Source organism: Lemur catta, chromosome 14 (genome assembly GCF_020740605.2).
Source record: "Lemur catta isolate mLemCat1 chromosome 14, mLemCat1.pri, whole genome shotgun sequence".
Classification (NCBI taxonomy): Eukaryota; Metazoa; Chordata; class Mammalia; order Primates; family Lemuridae; genus Lemur; species Lemur catta.
In genome coordinates, this window is record NC_059141.1 from 62,652,859 (window position 1) to 62,670,572 (window position 17,714).

The 17,714-nt window shown below is 52.4% G+C and overlaps 1 protein-coding gene across 2 annotated transcripts in view; it reads right to left on the minus strand.

Annotated features, from left to right (window-relative positions):
- Positions 1-5,630: 5,630 nt before the first annotated feature.
- Positions 5,631-17,714, minus strand: part of TSPAN14 (tetraspanin 14) — a 56,951-nt gene continuing 44,867 nt past the window's right edge. For both annotated transcript variants that reach the window (XM_045567824.1, XM_045567823.1), the window contains 6 exons: positions 17,028-17,174; positions 15,257-15,427; positions 12,968-13,093; positions 11,788-11,832; positions 8,835-8,954; positions 5,631-7,247 (listed from right to left, as the gene is read on the minus strand). In XM_045567824.1, the coding sequence (XP_045423780.1) occupies positions 7,176-7,247; positions 8,835-8,954; positions 11,788-11,832; positions 12,968-13,093; positions 15,257-15,427; positions 17,028-17,174 (681 nt within the window). In that variant the 3' untranslated portion in view covers positions 5,631-7,175. The remainder of the gene's footprint in view (positions 7,248-8,834; positions 8,955-11,787; positions 11,833-12,967; positions 13,094-15,256; positions 15,428-17,027; positions 17,175-17,714) is intronic.

Sequence of the window (17,714 nt, forward strand, 5' to 3'; positions counted from 1 at the left end):
TATGAGTCATGCCTTTTTTAAAAAATTACCTTTAACAGAGGGCATGGGAAGGCTCACTGCCTCTCAGAGAGGGAAAGACTTGCCATGGTCCACACAGCACAAAACCCACCCCCAGTCCCATCCCATCATCCTGGACAGGAAGTGTCCAGCCTGGGCCTGCATACCTTCAGGGACAAGGAGCTCAGTCCCTTTCAGAGGCCACTCTAATTCTTTCCCTATTGGACCACAGCTATGCTGGTTTCAAAAAACAGAGAAAAGCAAATCTAAAACTGGAAGAAAACACAATGGGCCCTCCTGCTGACAGCTGAGTAACTGTTGGGGCCTCAAGAATCATCTGCACACGTGGCTGGCGACCCTGGGTCCCTTGCAATGGCACACTGCAGCCGAGACGGCTGGATGTGGAGACTGGAAGGACCCTGCGAGCCAGGCGTGTTGCCATGAGGTGCAGAGCCAAGGGGCTCCAGCTCCCACTGCCTCGCAACAAAACCCTGGCCTTTCCTGACCTTTCGGCAGTTTGTGCATAATTTTCAGACCCACGTTTTTCTCAGGGCAGGCACAGCAGGGCCCATGCACTAGTCTAACACACATCCCCCCAGCACCGATCTGGGTTCCCTTCCTTGTGGGAGGTGCAGAGGAGCACCCAGTCCTCAGTCTGAGGTCTCAGGCAAGTGCCAGCATTCCCAGGGCCTCTCTTCTCCTTAGGAGGATGCGACTGGATGGGGAGCGTGACATCCTGCAGTCTGCAGAGCACATTCACCACAGGGTTGTTGTGGTTCACAATAATCCCCTTTCTCCCCGGAGCCTATCCCTCCTGGGTCCCCTGGGCAGGTGAGAGCCACTCAGCTGTTTCTGGGGGCTCAGGGGGAACTTCTCCGGTTGTGTTGGTTTCTGGCGGGACCCACACTCCAGGCAAGAGGCAACACCTCTCCTGCCTCCCCACCCTATGGCACCGGAAGCAAACAGACCTTAAACTGCAAATGCCCGCCGAGGCTCCCCGCAGACCTAGAGAGAAGCCTTGATCCTAAAAGGACAGGCAAGTGAACCGTTTCATTTCAAAGTGGCTCAAAGCTTGAGAGCTGTAACCCAGGCAGCTCACCCATGGGGACTGGTAGCTACAGATAAAATCCCCCCAATCATTAAAATTACATTAGCAACAATTTTAGGGGTGCCTACTAAGTAATCTGGACCTATGTTAAATGCTTTACCCACCTCATCTCATTTAATCCTTGAAACAACCCCATGAGGGAGGGCGGTGTTATTATTACACACACACACCAGCAATGGACTGGCAGCAACAGGCCTGCCCTAGCCCCAACCACCCACTCATTAAAATGTGAGCCCACCTCCCTGGAGAACTCCTTTAAATAAACATGTGGAGCACACTCAGCCCCTCACCACGTGGTGCCCTGCGCCACCGCAGGGCTGCAGAGTCCCCACGAGCAAGAAGGCCCTCGCCAGATGTGCCCCTTGACCTTGTCCTTCTCGGCCTCCATAACTGTAAGAAATAAATTCCTTTTCTTTATAAGCTAAAAAGATAAACATGTTTTTCTTAGAAACCTTACTAAGAGGTAATTCCAATAACAAAACACTGTGGGGTTTTTAATAAGCCCTTGTAAGAGCAAAACACCGCACACGGCTGTAACATCCATCCACAGAAGCACGATGGACTTGGCACACCCTGGGTGTCCGTCCCCCATCCTGAAGGATGCTGGTTCCCAGCCACGTGGTTTAAATGGAATGACCAAGCACGGAGGGCAGGGTGGCCGGGGGACCCTTCCCTCAATGGCTTCACCACCGTACCGCCCCCTCAGAGGGGGGCTTGAGGTCTGTCCGTGGTGGCCTCTTCCTTCCCTCTGCCATAGATGCAGGGGACACCAGAAGGCAGAGACAAAGGGAAACCAGAACCCACTGACATCACTGAGCCACTTGGATCAAACCAACGCTGAAACTCATCCCACCTCTGGACTTTCCAGTTTCAGGAGCCAAAAACCTCCCCTCATTGTTTAGGCCAGTTTGAATTGGGTTTTCTGTTACCTGCAACTGTAAACTTACTCCCCTGGTACGAGAGCAAGGTCCACCTGCTCTTGGCACCGTCCTACAATGGATGGTGCGACCATGAAAATGCACCTCGGATCAGTATGTTAAGTAAAATTAATCATAAAATACTATGTAAAATGATTCTGTTTGTGAAGATCTGAATACGCATGGATGTTTTCTGGAAAGATACTTTAGTATTAAGTTGCCGCTGGGGAACAGAAGATAAACTTTTCACTTTACATTCTCCTATGTTTAGATTGCTTTTACTTATGTACATTTAAAAAAAAACACTAGTGTAAAAGCTGTTTGAGGTGACAAAATTACAGTCCACGGTGGTAATTTATCTAGTTGTTAAACCATGCTTTTGAAGCCCCTGCTGGAATATAAGACACAGTGCAGGCCAGGCGCAGTGGTTCAAGCCTGTAATTCTAGCACTCTGGGAGGCTGAGGTGGGAGGATCACTTGAGGCCAGGAGTTTGAGACCAGCCTGAGCAACAGTGAGACCCCGTCTCTACTAAGAACTGAATAAATTAGCTGGGCATGGTGGTACATGCCTGTAGTCCCAGCTACTCGGGAGGCGGAGGCAGGAGGATCACTTGAGCCCAGGAGTTTGAGGTTGCTGTAAGCTAGGCTGACGCCACGGCACTCTGGCCTGGGCAACCGAGTGAGACTCTGTCTCAAGCAATCAGTCAATCGAAGATGCAGCACCCGGAAAGAAAGCAGAGTGACGAAATAATTGTTTCGGACATTTGTAAGGAATACTCACTTCCTCCTCCTCCTCCAACACTGGGATCCCTAAGGTTAGCAACTTCACCAGAACAATCTTACACTTAAATGTACCCTTAAGTTTTCCCTCCTCCCAAGGTTACACAGTGGCCCCAGTCCTATAAGACCCACTTCATGTTTTCCTGAGGCACTTTGGAGACCCCAAAAGCATTTGAAAATGAACGTGCCTTTAATGCAGGCTTTGAGCAGCAAAGGCCAAGTCTTGGAGACTTTGTAAGGAGCTGAAAAGGCCCTAAAGGTGTGTAGTTCTCCGGATTCTTGGAGACAGCACCCAGATGAATGAGAACGGGGCTGCAGGTGGTCATCTGCCCTGGAAGGCCGGACAGCACCCTCCTGGGCATGACGACAGATCTGAGCACAGGGAAGCACCTCTGCCAAGATCCATCTTGGGGGACAGTTTCCCATAGTCTGGGACAGACAACATAAAAACCTTGTGGCCCTGAGGACAGACACCCCATATGACCCTAGAGCTGGAAAGGCCCACCCGTGAAAGCCATACAGCAACCCCCTCCCCCCTCACAAGCTACAGCTGAAGGCCTTGGATCACTGGGTGATGGGGGTGACGCGCCTGCCACTTGGGCAGAGACCTTCCCATGGCAGCAGGATGCCTCAGGTGCTGGGACCACTGCGACCTCCCTCCTTTCCCTGCCCCTCTGCAGTCTATGTTCCTCTGAGGCTGCTGGCTGAGAAGCCATCAGGGGCACTCCCTCCTCTGCTGGGAGCACCCCCACACTGCAGCAGCCTATGCTCGCATGCCTGCGCGTCACCACTCCAGTGGCCTCTGCGTGGCATCTCCTTGAAAGGCCATGCCCGATCCCCCACTGCCCAGCACAGAACGCCCTTCACAGGCTTGCTGGCTGGATGGCAGCCTTGCCCTCCCCAGCAACCTTGCTTCAGGAAAGCAAGCACCTGACACTACACCAGGGACCAGTCTGTGGACTGAACACCTAGTGCTACGGGCAGCTATGGCCTTGCAGAGAAGTGAGCCTGCTGCCCAGAACCAGGGCCTCTGGGGACTGAGCCCCTAAGGGCAACACCGCGCTTTACCCAGGCCCCTCAAACCAAACTGGGCACCCAAATCCAAGTACAGAGGAGGGAGAATTGACACTCTCCACTTTTTCCAAATGTCTGCCGACCTGCCACAGAGCCCAGCGAACTGGACGATCTCAGGGAATGGCTCTGCTCTGGCTGAACCCATGAGAGCTGCGATTCAGGGCCAGTGGGCACCAAGCCGCTTGTTTTAGCTGCAGGTAGAGGTTCTGGGACGGGGCTTCCAGGGTTTGAACCCAGCCTTTCCAAATCCTTGACGGTAACCTACCTTTCTCCGAGCCTCAGGTTTTAGGCATAAAAATGGCTTCCTCAGAGTTGTTCTAGTGACTGAATGAGTTTATTACCTATTAGGTACTCTGAGCACTTCCTCTGTTCCAGGAAGTTTCTATACACATTATTGTTTATTGTTCATGTGGAAAATCCAAGTGCCAGGTAGTTTTCCTGCCCCGTGGGAAGTGGAAGCCCTAGAGACGGTGAGGACAGCAGCAGCTGCAGCTGGAGCCCGAGCAGGACGGGCGGGAGAGGGTCAGAGAGCCGGCGAGCCTGGGCCCCCAAAGCAGGGGATTTTCAGGACGGGATGGTCCAGAGTGCCAGGTGCTACAGAGGCCAAGAGAGGACTTGGGCTGACAGCTGGGATAAGCAGCTTTCAGCCAAGCGGAGAGAGCGGTGGGAGGTGGAAGGAGGGATACAGACAGCCCAGGCAAGAAGTGGCCTGGAGACAACAGGGCCCTGGCAAGTTTTTAGGATGAGGAAAGGAAGGCTCAGGAAAGGAAGATGGGGCAGGAAAAATAACAAGGCAAAGAGGAGGTGAGCAGCAGGGGTCCAGGAAATTTAAGAGAAGATCCTGATACTTCAAAGGGAGCGTGCACGTGGGTTCCAGGCAGTGCAGCAGAGGGCCGAGCTAGCCTCCATCCCGGTCCCAGAGGACAGGGGCGGTGGGGACGCCGGGCAAGCCAGTGCTGGGCGGGGAGCGAGCAAGAGCTGGCTCTGTGCCTCTGTGCAGAGAGCCCAGGCCTGTTGGAGACCTCCACATGCATACCCCCATCCTTGCTTTCTTTTCTTTCCTCATTCAACTACTCTAAGTCAGATAGGAGAGCTGAAATGGCCCAAAAGTTTTATAAACTAATTGAAAAACAAACCCAATTCTGAAACAGTCATGGCTAGACTTTATCCTGAACCAGGTCTATGTGAATAGATGGGACAGGCCAGCAGGAGCTGCCGGGGAGCTCTTGGTGCCAACGCCGGCGGGAGGGTCTGCACCCCCCACTGTCCCAGGGCAGGCTGGGTCAGAGGTACCCACTGAGGCAGGCACCGCCACCAGCCCCCTCCCCAGACGGGCCAGCAAGGCCAGAACACACAGCTCGTGCAGTAGCAATGTCCAGTGTCCCCAGCCTCTTTTGCTTGATCAATAGTATTGTCCAGGCTGGACAGAGATGACCTAAAATAATGTTTCCTATGGGCCTAGTTAAAGTTTTTTCCGCTCACACTCACAGCTGGGGGTAGCTAAGCCACAAGTGAACTTGTTCCAGCCGCAGCCTGCATGCGAGGATAACTGCAAGGGCACCACAAAGAATCTTACAAAAAACACTCAAGACATTTGCATCAGGTTGAGCCCACGATGGATTGCCTTTACCACCTGCCCTCTGTGAGGTCTGGTCACACTATCCCACTCGTCCCCCTGGCAGCCAGATTGACCACTGAGATGCTTAGTGCCATCTTGATAGTGACCCGAAACAAAAATGACGAAAACACCACCATTAATATAAAGATATATTCCATAAAAGAGTTTGGCAGTCAAAGAGAGGCATCATACGTCCGAAAACCACAGGCATTCTTCTTCTCCTAGTCTACAGAGAATTGTTTTTAAAAAAAAATATCATCATCATCAACAAACAGCCACCAGTATACACCACACTAGAATATACACTTCGGCAAATAACTGAAGGTCACACTCAGTCCCTGAACAATGAGAAGTAGTACAGGCTACAGGAGAGGTTAGAAAGCAGCCCGGCCAACACGGGCCGAACGCCCCCGCCATCCCTACGAGGGCCCTTCGGTTCATAAGACCACCTCATTTCCAAGAGCAAGCCCCGGAAGAGCCCTGACAGGAAGGTGGACCCAGCAACCACAGCTATGAGGGGAGTCACCACGAAGGTCGGAAACAACGTCCTGGGCCTGGGGCCTGCAACTGGGCGCGGGCCTGGCTGCGGAAGAGGCCAGCCCCGGGCCTGTGGCCACCAGGAGCCCCGGCAGAAGGTTGTGGGGCTGGCCATCTCAGGCCGGGGTCCCTGGCCTTGTAGTGGGGAGGGAGGGCCAGGAGTCAAGTTCTGGGTGACAATTTCAGTAGCACCAAGACCAGAAGACAGTGAGGCCAGGCTGGGGAGTGGGGGGTGTGGGGGGCTGCATGGAGGAAGGGGGCACGTCCGTGGTGGGGCAGGGAAGGAGAGGCTGTCATGGGCTGGTTCTCGAGACACTCAAGGGAACTGAAAGGGACAGCTCCAGCTGTGGACACCACATAAGGCTGCTCAGAGGAGAATGCGGAGGAAAGGAGGAGGAAATGAAGAAACGGGTGAGAACATTCTTGCCCCTATAAATAAACTATTTACACACTTTAAGAAGAGGAGAGCCATGCCCACCGCCCACACCGCCGCCGGGCGCCATCAGTACTTAATGCTGCTGGGACCGGAGGCGGTTCTCGCCCCAGGAGAATGGCTGACAGACTCGGGGGCGCGGGCAAGGCACTCCCGTGGCACCAGTCCACGCACTGGCTCAGGCTGACTTCACGTGGACGTGGCTGAGGATCCGTGCACCCCCCACAGACAGCTGGCACTCAGAGGTCCCCTTCCTCCTCCCCAGCAATAAGCAGGGCCCTGGGCGGCTTGACTTGCTGGAGAGAAAAGCCTTGTTCACGCCTGCTGGTCCCTCTCCCGGGGCCACCCACAGATGTGGGTGCCCACCGCAGGCCGTGTCCTGCAGACGCACAGAGGCTCTGGGCGGCCAAGTCAAGCTCTCCCCACAGGCCTGGCAGCCCTGGCTGTCCCTCAGAGTCGCCACTCCCACGCAGACACATTCCTGTCTCTGGGTAGACAGTGGGGATGCAGTCACAAGTGTGGGCAGGTAACAAGGGGGCCCCCCAGTCTTCAGCACCAGCAAGCAGAAACAGAGAGGTCACATCACGCTGACGCTGAAGACAGGGCGCTGGCTTCGGTGGGTATGGCGGCTTCTCCCCTCTGGACATAGGTTGGTGACAACGAATGCATTGGCCTCCACGGTGGCTCAGCTCCGCTTGCTCACCCTGCTCCTCAGAAGTGATGGCCTGCCTTCACCGCCTCAATGTCCGAGATCAGGGTCCTTGCCAGGAAGATGCCAAATATCTGAAACCAAAGCCAGTGGAGTAAGTGGCCCTTGGCGCTGGGGCCCAAAGGCAGAGGGAGTGAGGATGTTCCACGGCCCCTTGCTCCGCGCCCCCCGCAAGACTGAGGACACAGGGAGAGCAACACTTCAGCAAGCAGTGAAGCATGGCGGCCCGCCGGCAGGAAGGGAGCCCTGGGGTCTAGTTTGCTGTATCCCTACAGCCTAAAAGAGGCAAACGGCAAAAGCAAAACAGACGCCCTGCCCGGCCTCCAACATGACTAAGCATGTCACATACCACGGGGCGGGACACGCTTGTCCCTGGGTTAAACCAAAAATAACAGGGTCACCCTGACTGACTGGTTTTGATTCCCAAAAGGATAAATCTTGAATGTTCCCTATAAACCTGGATTCCACAATAAAACCAAGGCTGTTCCTAATTTGGGCTGTGCTAAGGTCTGACTGTAAGTCCTGACCTTGGTGAACAGGAAAATCATGAGGGAAGATGGATATTTTTCCACCAAGAATAGACTAATGTGAACTTGGTAACCTTTGGAAGCTTGCCTTTTTTCCTTTAAATTCTTGTGGTTCTTATGTGACGAGCCAGTCCTTTTGAAGTCTGATTTCCTAGCCCACTTTGCCAGTAAATTTTTTCTTTCCTTTTCTAGATACTTCTCTGTCTTCCTTTGAAGGAGGAAGGTGTACCGGCAGCCCGGGGTCCACTTTAGTCCCCCCTTCAAGGCAGTCAGAGTCAAGTATTTTCTAAATGGTGTGTTTTCCACCGAAGATCGGCTTTAGCTATCTCAGCATCCGCTCAGAGGCTGTGAGCTTCCTCTCACAAGCCCTGGGCAACACTGGAAAGACTCCTGGTTTCCCTGGTATCAGTGAACTCTTGACTTTCTCCACCTGTTCTTCCCCTACCAGACACAGGCCAGCCCACCCACCCCAGGCCTCCCTGCCCCCTCAGCCACTAACATCCCTCCACAGTGAAATCTGGTCCAAATGAACAAGTGCAGCCTTGAAGGGGAAAGGAAGCCACAAAGGGCAGTGGGCCTCAGGGGGTCCGGTGTGGACAGGGAAGCTGCCTGAGAGTCCCAGTCCCGGTGCCCAGGACAGGGAGGGAGAGGTCCCGGGGTCAGAGCACATACCTGAGCCTCAAGCCTCCTTCAAACCCCAGCTGACCGACAGTATCACCGTCCACTCTTCAGCTCTTGACACCTCCCTAGATTCTACCACCACCTTCCCACCAGCAGGGAGAGACCTGAAAGCAGCCCACCCAGAGGGCACTCCTGACCCCAACCTCCAGAAAGGCCCTCTGGAGAGGGCACTCGGCAAGACCTGCACAGGGCCACCACCCCCACACGCCCACACCTACTGAGAGGCCTCACTTTAGGTAGCAGACCACTGGGGAGAGAATGATCACAGCCCGCCCAGGGCCCGGCCCCAGCACGACACTGATGGAAGCCACCTGCTCCTGCTCCTATTACTTACACACACATGCAAGTGTGCACGCACGCTCAGGCTTGGACATCCAATTGGATCCCTTTCTTTTTTCTCTAAGGTTCCTTAATATCATAACCAAGCTAGACAGACACTCTATGTTGACATACCTGTAGCAGCGAGATGGCGATGAAGACGCCAGCCACGATGTAGATATTCCTTGGGAGCCAGCCCTCCAGCACCTGGATGCAGCCTTTCGTGAAGATGGACTCGTCCCACTTGTTCTTCAGCTGCAGGGAAACACCATATCGGCCTAAGCCTACGACACACACAATGTCCCCACCCTGGTCCCCTAGAGAGCTCCAGGAGGGAGCAGGGCGAAGCACAGTGGGAATGAGGCAACAGAGAGGCAGGTGCTGAGGACAGACAGAAATCTCCGGGAGAAACTCATACGCCTGTCCCGGGCTCTGCCCCTCACTGGGCAGTGTGTCTCGCAGCGCCTGTCTGACCAAAGGCTCCCTGGCTATGATCTTCCACTCATTTCTCTTCAGGCCTCCAGAGATTTAAAGATCATTTTGCTCAACGCACACCCTCAACGCCCACATCTGCAGAAAGGAGGGCTTGGGGGAGGAAGATGTGCCTTTAAAGGGAGAGAAACTGGAAGAAGGGGGTCCTAGACTTCTGTGAGTCAGAGGAGCTAGCAGGAGAAGGAAGGGATAGTGGCTTCTCAGAGCCATGTCCCTCCCACAGGCAAGCTTGGCTCCAGGAGACAGAGCCAGTGATTAACTGTCACCAGCCAGCCCACTCCCTCCACGGCTCAGCCCCGGTGCAGTCAGCAGGTGCATGGGGACCTCATCCCAGTGCACACACAGCCCCTCACCTGTCATCCTTCCCCATGACAATGCTGATGGAACACTGTTCCACTTTAGTGGTGTTATAGCTGAATTGTGTCCCCTCAAAATTCATATGTTGAACTCCTAACTCCTAGTAGCCCAGAATGTGACTGTGTTTGGAGACAGGCTCTTTACAGAGGTAATTAAGTTAAAGTGAGGTCATTAGAGTGGGCCCTAATCCAAAATGACTGGTGTCCTTATAAGAAGAGATTAGGACACAGACCCGCACAGAGGGAAACCATGTGAAGACACAGTGAGAGGACAGCCATCTACAAGCCAGGAAGAGGCCCAGAACAGTTCCCTCCCTCCCAGCCCTAAGAAGGAACTAATCCTGCCAACACCTTGACCTTGGACTTCCAGCCTCCAAACTGTGAGAAAATAAATGTCTGTTGTTTAACCACCCAGTCTGCGGTACGTTGTTACAGCAGCCCTAGCAAACCAATATAAGTGGCAAAGAAATTCATAGCTGAGGAAGCTGATGTTGATACAGATCTTTGCCTTAGTCTATTCAGGCTAATATAACAAAATACCATAGACTGGGTGGCTTATAAACAACAGAAATTTATTTCTCACAGTTCTGGAGGCTGAGAAGTCCAATATCAAGGTGCCAGTAGATTCAGTGTCTGGTGAGGACCTACTTTCTAGTTCACAGACAGCTATTCTCACTGTGTTCTCACACAGTGGAAGGGGCGAATAAGCTCTCTGCAGTCTCTTTTATAACAGCATCTCATCCGTGGGGGTGCTACCCACACGACCTAACCACCTCCCAAAGGCCCCATCTTCAAAAACCATTACATTGGGAGTTAGGTTTCTGCATATGAATGCTGGGAAGACATGAACATTCAGGCTACAGCAGCTCACTCCTGTGAGATGGAGGTTACTGAAGGCGGACTCTGAGCGTCCCAGGCTGCAGGTACACATCTCTCCTGTCCACCGCTAACAGGAAGGGCCTCTGTAGATTCCCCGAGACCCCTCCCTTTCAGAACAGCAGTCATTCTTATCACCAAAGGCCATCACAACACAGACTGGAATGGGGTGGGGTCTTGCTTCTCTTCACATACAAGAGCCCACTCCCTGCGGCCTGAAGGAAGCCCTGAAGGACAGAGGCTTGCCCCTGCCCCAGGCCAATCTCCCCCCTTCATCTCCAAGGCCTCCACTTGGAGGCTGGACCAAGCCGCACACACTCCTGCAGCTTTATCCTGAACCCCTCTATAACAGATACCTTCTGGGGCTCCAAGCAGCCTCATAAAAATGCAACCTTTGTTCCTGAAACTTTCATCCCACCTTTTTTTTTTTTCCTTAAAGAGACAAGGTCTCACTCTGTCACCCAGGCTGGGATGCAGTGGTATGATCATAGCTCACTGTGGCCTCGAATTCCTGGGCTCAAGCAATCCTCCTGCCTCAGCCTCCCTAGTAGCTAGGACTAACAGGCACATGCCACTATGCCCAGATAATTTTTATTATTTTTTATTTTTTATAGAGATGGGGTCTATGTTATGCAAGCTGGTCTCAAACTCTTGGGCTCAAGTGATCTTCCTGCCTTAGCCTCCAAAAATGCTAGGATTACAGGCGTGAACCACCATGCCCAGCCCCATCCCACCTTTTTTTTTTTTTTGAAAGACAGAGTCTTGCTCTGTTGCCTGGGCTAGAGTGCCATGGAGTCAGCCTAGGTCACAGCAACCTCAAGCTCCTGGGCTCAAGCGATCCTTCTGCCTCAGCCTCCGGAGTATCTGGGACTACAGGCATGCGCCACCATGCCCGGCTAATTTTTTCTATATATTTTTAGCTGTCCAGATCATTTCTTTCTATTTTTAGTAGAGACAGGGTCTCGCTCTTGCTCGGGCTGCTCTCGAACTCCTGACCTCGAGCAATCCTCCTGCCTCAGCCTCCCAGAACACTAGGATTACAGGCGTGAGCCACTGCATCCAGCCCATCCCACCTCTTTAATGCAGTAACTGCTAGGTTTGGGGACTGTAGTTCACAGGGCTTGCAATCACCACCCATTGCTGCTCCTTGGGTCTTCCTACCAGCTCAGGAAGCAGTTGGTGTGGCAACTGTGTCCCTGTTCAGCTTGATCCCAGCTTAAGTGGCACCTTAGAGCTTAATCACCTGTAGTTTTCCCACTTTAATGTGTACTTGTGTTAAATCAGGAAGTTGGACCATAGGAAATAAAATCTAAAGAACTGTTAACCTAAAGAAATATTAAAGTTGTACACATTATGGTTCTCACCTGAATCCTGACGTCATATCCACATTGTGTGTTCACAACTTTTTGCTGTGAGAAAAACAGAAGAATTAAGTCACTTTTGATCTCTCAAGAAGCAGGCAGTAGGAAGCTCTAGAAAAGTCACAACCAAACACCAGCAAACACCTGTGCAAATTCCATTATCCTTCAATCATGCTGCCAGCTAACCTTCCAGGCTAGGACAGGGGCAGCAAACCTTTCCTGTGAAGGGCTGGACAGTAAATATTTCAGAGACAGACTCAAGTCTGGTTTTGTAGCATGAGCAGACACTAATAACATGGAACAAATAAGCATGGCTGTATTTCAAGAAAACTTTATGGATATTGAAATTTCAATTTCATATAATTTTCATGTGCTACAAAATATCCTTCTTTTGATTTATTTTCAACCATTTAAAAATAGCTGAAAGCATTCTTAGCTCACAAGTCACAGAAACACAGGCAGCCAGATTTGGCCCCTGGGCCATAGTTTGTCAGTCTCTCTGCTAGGAGGTAAAAGTTACACTTGCTAAATGCAACACTTGCTAGAATGGAATATTTCACAGTCACACTGGAGACCTCAAACACCAGCTGAGCAATTTTAGCAAATCTGAGCCTCTCTGGGCGAGGAGACAGGCGATGCCCTGCCTTCTTGGAGCCCTGTGACCTGACACCAGGCATTGCATAACTGCACAGAAAGCTTACAAGGGGCCCAGATCTGCTCAGGCTCAGTTCAGGCAAAGTTCAGAGCTCCTCCACCCCAGGAACCCAGCTTCTGAACCCAAGAACATATGTCTTGAGTGAAAACAGGTGAAGAAAGAACAGGAAATAATTCTCCACTACTGAGAGGCTGTCCCCCAGATAGTGACATGTACCCCCACAGTCCCTGTGAACTTCTGAATACCAGGCATTTTCTCCAGAAAAAGGACACTGAAGAAGGCTGAGCAGGGCTCACCATACGCAGGGCATTTTGGCCAGGCACCCCAGTGAGAGCCCCTCCAGGTAGGGATAATACTGTTTTTCTCCTGCTTCGCCCAGAACACTAGAGCCAGAATGGGCCATGCAACCACAGGAGCCTCGGGGCGGGGTGTGCATGAGAGAGAAGATCCCAGAGTGCTGGAGGAGCTCGGGAACTACCGGCTTCTGCAGGGCAGAGGCTCCGTGCGCCCAAGTGCAAGCCAACTCACCGCGGGGTCTGGCACGCAGCAGGAGAAGGGCACCCCACACTTCTCACGGCTGTAGCTGGCGCCGCTGCAGTTAAAGTAGACGTTGAGGTCCCAGTCTTCAGGGCCAAATGCCCCACAGCACTGGTTCTGCAATCACAAAAGCCAGAACCATCAGGGGCTTCAGTGACACCAAAGTAAGCGTGTTGCATCTGCCACACAGAGAAATCAAGGCCTACCCGACTGCCTCCCACGTGCACAGAGACGCTGAGCTGGCAACACAGGCAGCCTTTTAAGAAGGAAGCAGTGCTGCCAGTTGTGGTGGCATGCGCCTATAATCTCAGCTACACAGGAAAATTGCTTTAACCCAAGAGTTCGAAGCCAGCCTGGGCAATATAGCAAGGATCCCCCCCTCTCTAAAAATAAAAAGTAAATAATAAACCTTTTTAGAAAAAGAAAAAGAAGGAAACAGTGGCCAAGGCATCTCCTCTAACACACAAGGCTGACTCAGGGGCGCCCCCTGGCCCCAGGGTGCCCAGCCCCACTCCCTCCTCAGCAAGGAGCTTGCCCTTCCTCTCCCACCTGCACAGCCCTGGGCTGCCTTCTCCTCTGCTTTGAAGCCCCCTGCACCTCTGGTGTGGTCCTCAGCTGGCCCCCAGAGAACACCTCATAGGCAGTGTGTCTTCCCCCCACGAGAAACTTTCAAGCTGGCACTGGTTCCCTTTTTTGCCTTTTTACAAAAAGCAGCTGGAGAATGTCTACTCCCAAGGAAAGAGGTATGATGGGATAAATGGTAACGCAGTCAAAGCTCTGGCCCCCACCTGGGGCCTCTGCCCTCCCTTTCCTGTTACCTGGTGTAGCTGCAAAGAAAATCCTCATTTGTCTAAAAAATTTGTGAGAGTCAAACAAACTGAAAGCATCATTGTGAAGTTAACAGCAACCTCACCCAAGAGCACATTTCGTTTTTGCGGGCTTGCCCTCGCAGCTGACGTGGTTATCGTAGTTATGGCAGGAATCACAATGACAGCTGGGATTTCTGCACCCCCCCCTTTTCTACTTCTAAGGTAAAATGCCGTCTCCCCAGCCCCAACCCCCATTGTTTCCAGTTGCTTTAATGATTACCTAATATTTCACCCCAGAAATACCTATAATTTACTGAATGCCTTGGGAAACTTTATTTTTAAAAGGAAAAGAAAGCAAAGGCGAAAACTACAATGTCTTTAAGGCAACGTAAGGTAGAACTGCTAACACACTGAAACCAGCAAGCCAAAGGCTGTGTGAAAATGAAAAAAGAATTGTGGCCCCAAATAGAAGAAAAAACAGGGAGAGACATCTGAAAATGTATAGGATTTGGTGACATTCACACACAAATATAAACCAGTAATAACAATACAGGAAGGCTCCTTGGTCACATAAATGGGTTTTGCTAGATCCCGTGATACATGAAATAAGGGTAAACAAGTTTGGGTTAATGATGAAAGTGGGTCATAGTTATTTTTAATGCTTCCTAATTTATTTTCTTATCAGAACCAAAGTGTTCCATATAAAGTTCTTGAGGAAGCTGGTCTTTCTGGCAGCACAAAGATCAAACAAGAGGCTCCAAAAGGCTGACCTGGAGTGAGTTCTTCCCAGGGGGCTGGGGGCTGTAGTCCAAGCCTCCAGGTGCAGCCACACGGGGTGGGATGGGGGGGACACAGATGGACTAAAGGCCACAGGCTGGGACTGCTTAGAGAAACCCCTGGGGACATATTCCAGGGAGGTTACATTCCTCTCCATCTGAGGAAGCTTCCTCCAGGCAGCTCTGCCTTCTCAAACAGGAAGGGGAAAAGGTCTGGGGGAGGAAGGAGACAGGAATAGCCTCAGACAGCGAGTCATGAGCCTGGGGGAAGGAGTTCTACTCTGGGCACCCAACGCCCAAGGTCCCAGGAAGGACTGCAGGCAGTGTGGCTACTGGGCAGGCCTGGAGAGATCTGGGCCCCCTTCTGCGGGAGGGGAGGGCTGAGCACCTGAGAGGGTGGCCATGGCTGCAGCTGCACCCCTGCCAACTGGACTTGCCTGCCCAACCCCAACGTGGGGCGGGTACTCTGAGAGAGCCTGGACTGTTGGGCAGCCATGAGTGGGCAGAGCTGAACTGAGCAGAGGCAGAGGGGGCCCCTTCCGTGGCCTCCCTGCTGCCTGCCAAGCTGCAAGCAGAAAACCCAGAGGAGGGAGGTGCTCCTGTCCTCCACTGGCCTCTGCTCTGGGGCAACACAGACAGATTACTGGCAGGAAGACCTCTGCGCCGGTGGGGAGCCCACTGGAGGTGCTGCTTACGGCTTTCTGAAGGGAGTCGATAAGGTTCTGCAGGTCGATGTCGTCCCGGTAGGACCTGATGTTGCTCTCGAAGAACTCCCGGAACCGGTCCCTCACCCAGTCCTGAAACAGGAAGGCCAGCACGGCCACAGCAAGCTCCAGAAAGAAGATGAGCACGATGGCACCACAGAACTGTGTGGGAACAAGGATGAGAGAGGGAGTCACCGCATCACCAGCCTGGCCTAGCCACATGCACACCCAGACCTGGTCTGGAACCATGGCCTGCTACAGAGAGCTCTGCACCCGAGAGAGCCATGTTGGGGCCCTAGGAATCCCATGTTAGCTGGGCGACTCTGGGCAACTTCACCTCATTTGTAAAAAGGGGATATTCACCCCTACCTGGATCACTGCATTGTTGATAACAGTCAAATGAATGAAAAAGTATGAGAAAGCTCTAAGCCAATGTGTCATTTCCTATGAAGCAGCCCTCACTGGACAAGAAGGGAACCCTATCATGCAAATGAATGGCTGTCCTACCCCACCAGGGTGTCACCTCCTTTAGGACAGAGACTGTGACCCAGACACTATCTGAACCATTCTCCATGCACACACAACCATCCAAGCGCCTAGAAAACTAATCTGGTAGCCCTACTTCAAGGACAAGGAAACAGGCTCACTCAGGTGTGTAGCTTGCCTGAGGTCACACGGCTCATGCAGGACATCTGAGTTCTTTGGCAGGTCTCATGACAACTCTAGAAGTGCCAATGTTATCCGTACCCACTCTGCACATAAGTATGTGACTGCCAGCTGCATAAAGACCTCTCCAGAAGCGCGGCTGTCCCTAGCCAAACAGTGGTGGCGTTCTACAAAGGCCCACTGCAGCCACAGGTCCACACCCCTCCCATCAGAGCAGATGCTCAGCCTACAGAGGGTGTGTTCTCACAGCCACTGTCATTGGCCATACCGGACACTACGCAGCTTTGCCACAACTGGCAAATTTGGGGGAGCCTTTCAAAGTAAAACTGAGGAAAAACACATGCGCGCGCGCGCACACACACACACACACACACACACACACACACACACACACACGGCCCTCCAGAATGTAATCTCTGTTCACACAGAAACAAGACTCTGAACATGATATTTTTTAAGAGAAAAAAATCCCATGTGCTTTACTTTTTAAATTAAGTCCAAGAAAGAGAAAGCTTGGTCGAATACATTTAAGAAATAATACAATGCAAAAAAAGATAATGTGTTTTCCCCAATAGGTGCTACTTAAATTTTAACCAAATGCATTTAAAAATGAATTTGTATCTAAATATAAAACCAAACTCTTAGTAACTCGCAGTTCTGCCGGGAAATTAAGGATTCTGCACCGCACATCCAACAGATTCACACCCCCTGGAGGAGGGAAATGATTTCTCAACCTTATCAGGCAACATCTTTTGATCTTAGCCAGGAAGGGCAAAGGTGAGTAGCAAACAAACAATTCCCTTAGAACTTCTGAGGGAGGATAAAAGGCAAAGGAAGGGGGAGTAGTGGATGCATCCCACCAGGGACTGAAAACCAGAGGGGCCCAACTTCTCCTGGGCTCAGGAGTCAGCTTATCTGGATTTTTCCTGAAATCTTACCATTTGGGGCACAGCAGGACACAAAGGGCTGCCTCCTGCTTCCACTGCTGGGGCCGGGGGAGGCTTCTAAGAGCTGCTACTCACGTAACTTATAACCCCCGCCCAGCAGAGCCCACACCCCCAGCCCCCTCCGTCCCACTGTCTCTGTGGCCACTCACAAACTTGAGCAAGCAGATGTTCTCGCGCAGGGCCCCCACGCAGCCGGCGAACCCCAGCGTGAACATCACCACGCCCACCATCAGGACTAGCACCACGGGGTCGATTCCATGCAGCCGGGTCACTTTGGTGAGGTCGGACAGCACGCCCTGAATGAGGCAGAGAAAACAGGACAGCATTGACCTGGGACGGGAGTCAAGGGTGCTGCCCTGGAGGACTGGGCTGCATCTCAACTGAGGACAGGAACCTGCCTTCAGAGGCTTGGTCATCTCATTAAAAGCCAGGTCACAGTGAGGCCCCTGCCCACCCTATTAGAGGCCCCTCTGGCCAGCAGATCCCTGCCCACCTCAGCCCCCAGCGGCCGGCACGGAAGTGCTCCTGGTCTCCACCTAGGCTGTGAGTTCTTCCTAGGCAGGCGCCAGGCTTCTCCTGCAGCCTGCAGGGTGCTGTGCTAGGCCTGGGCGGCTGACTTTGTCAGTTCCCCAACGGGCACTCAATTAATGGAGAACCCCACTATCGTGAGACAAAAACAGACTCAATATGAACACTCTTGTGGAAAACACACCCACCAAGGGAGCACAAAGGCAGCACTGTCCGCAGAACGTTGAGTGACGAAGGGGGTGTTCTGTATCTGCATCCGAAATGGCAGCCACTGGCCACAGCACTCGAAATGTAGCTAGTAAGACTGA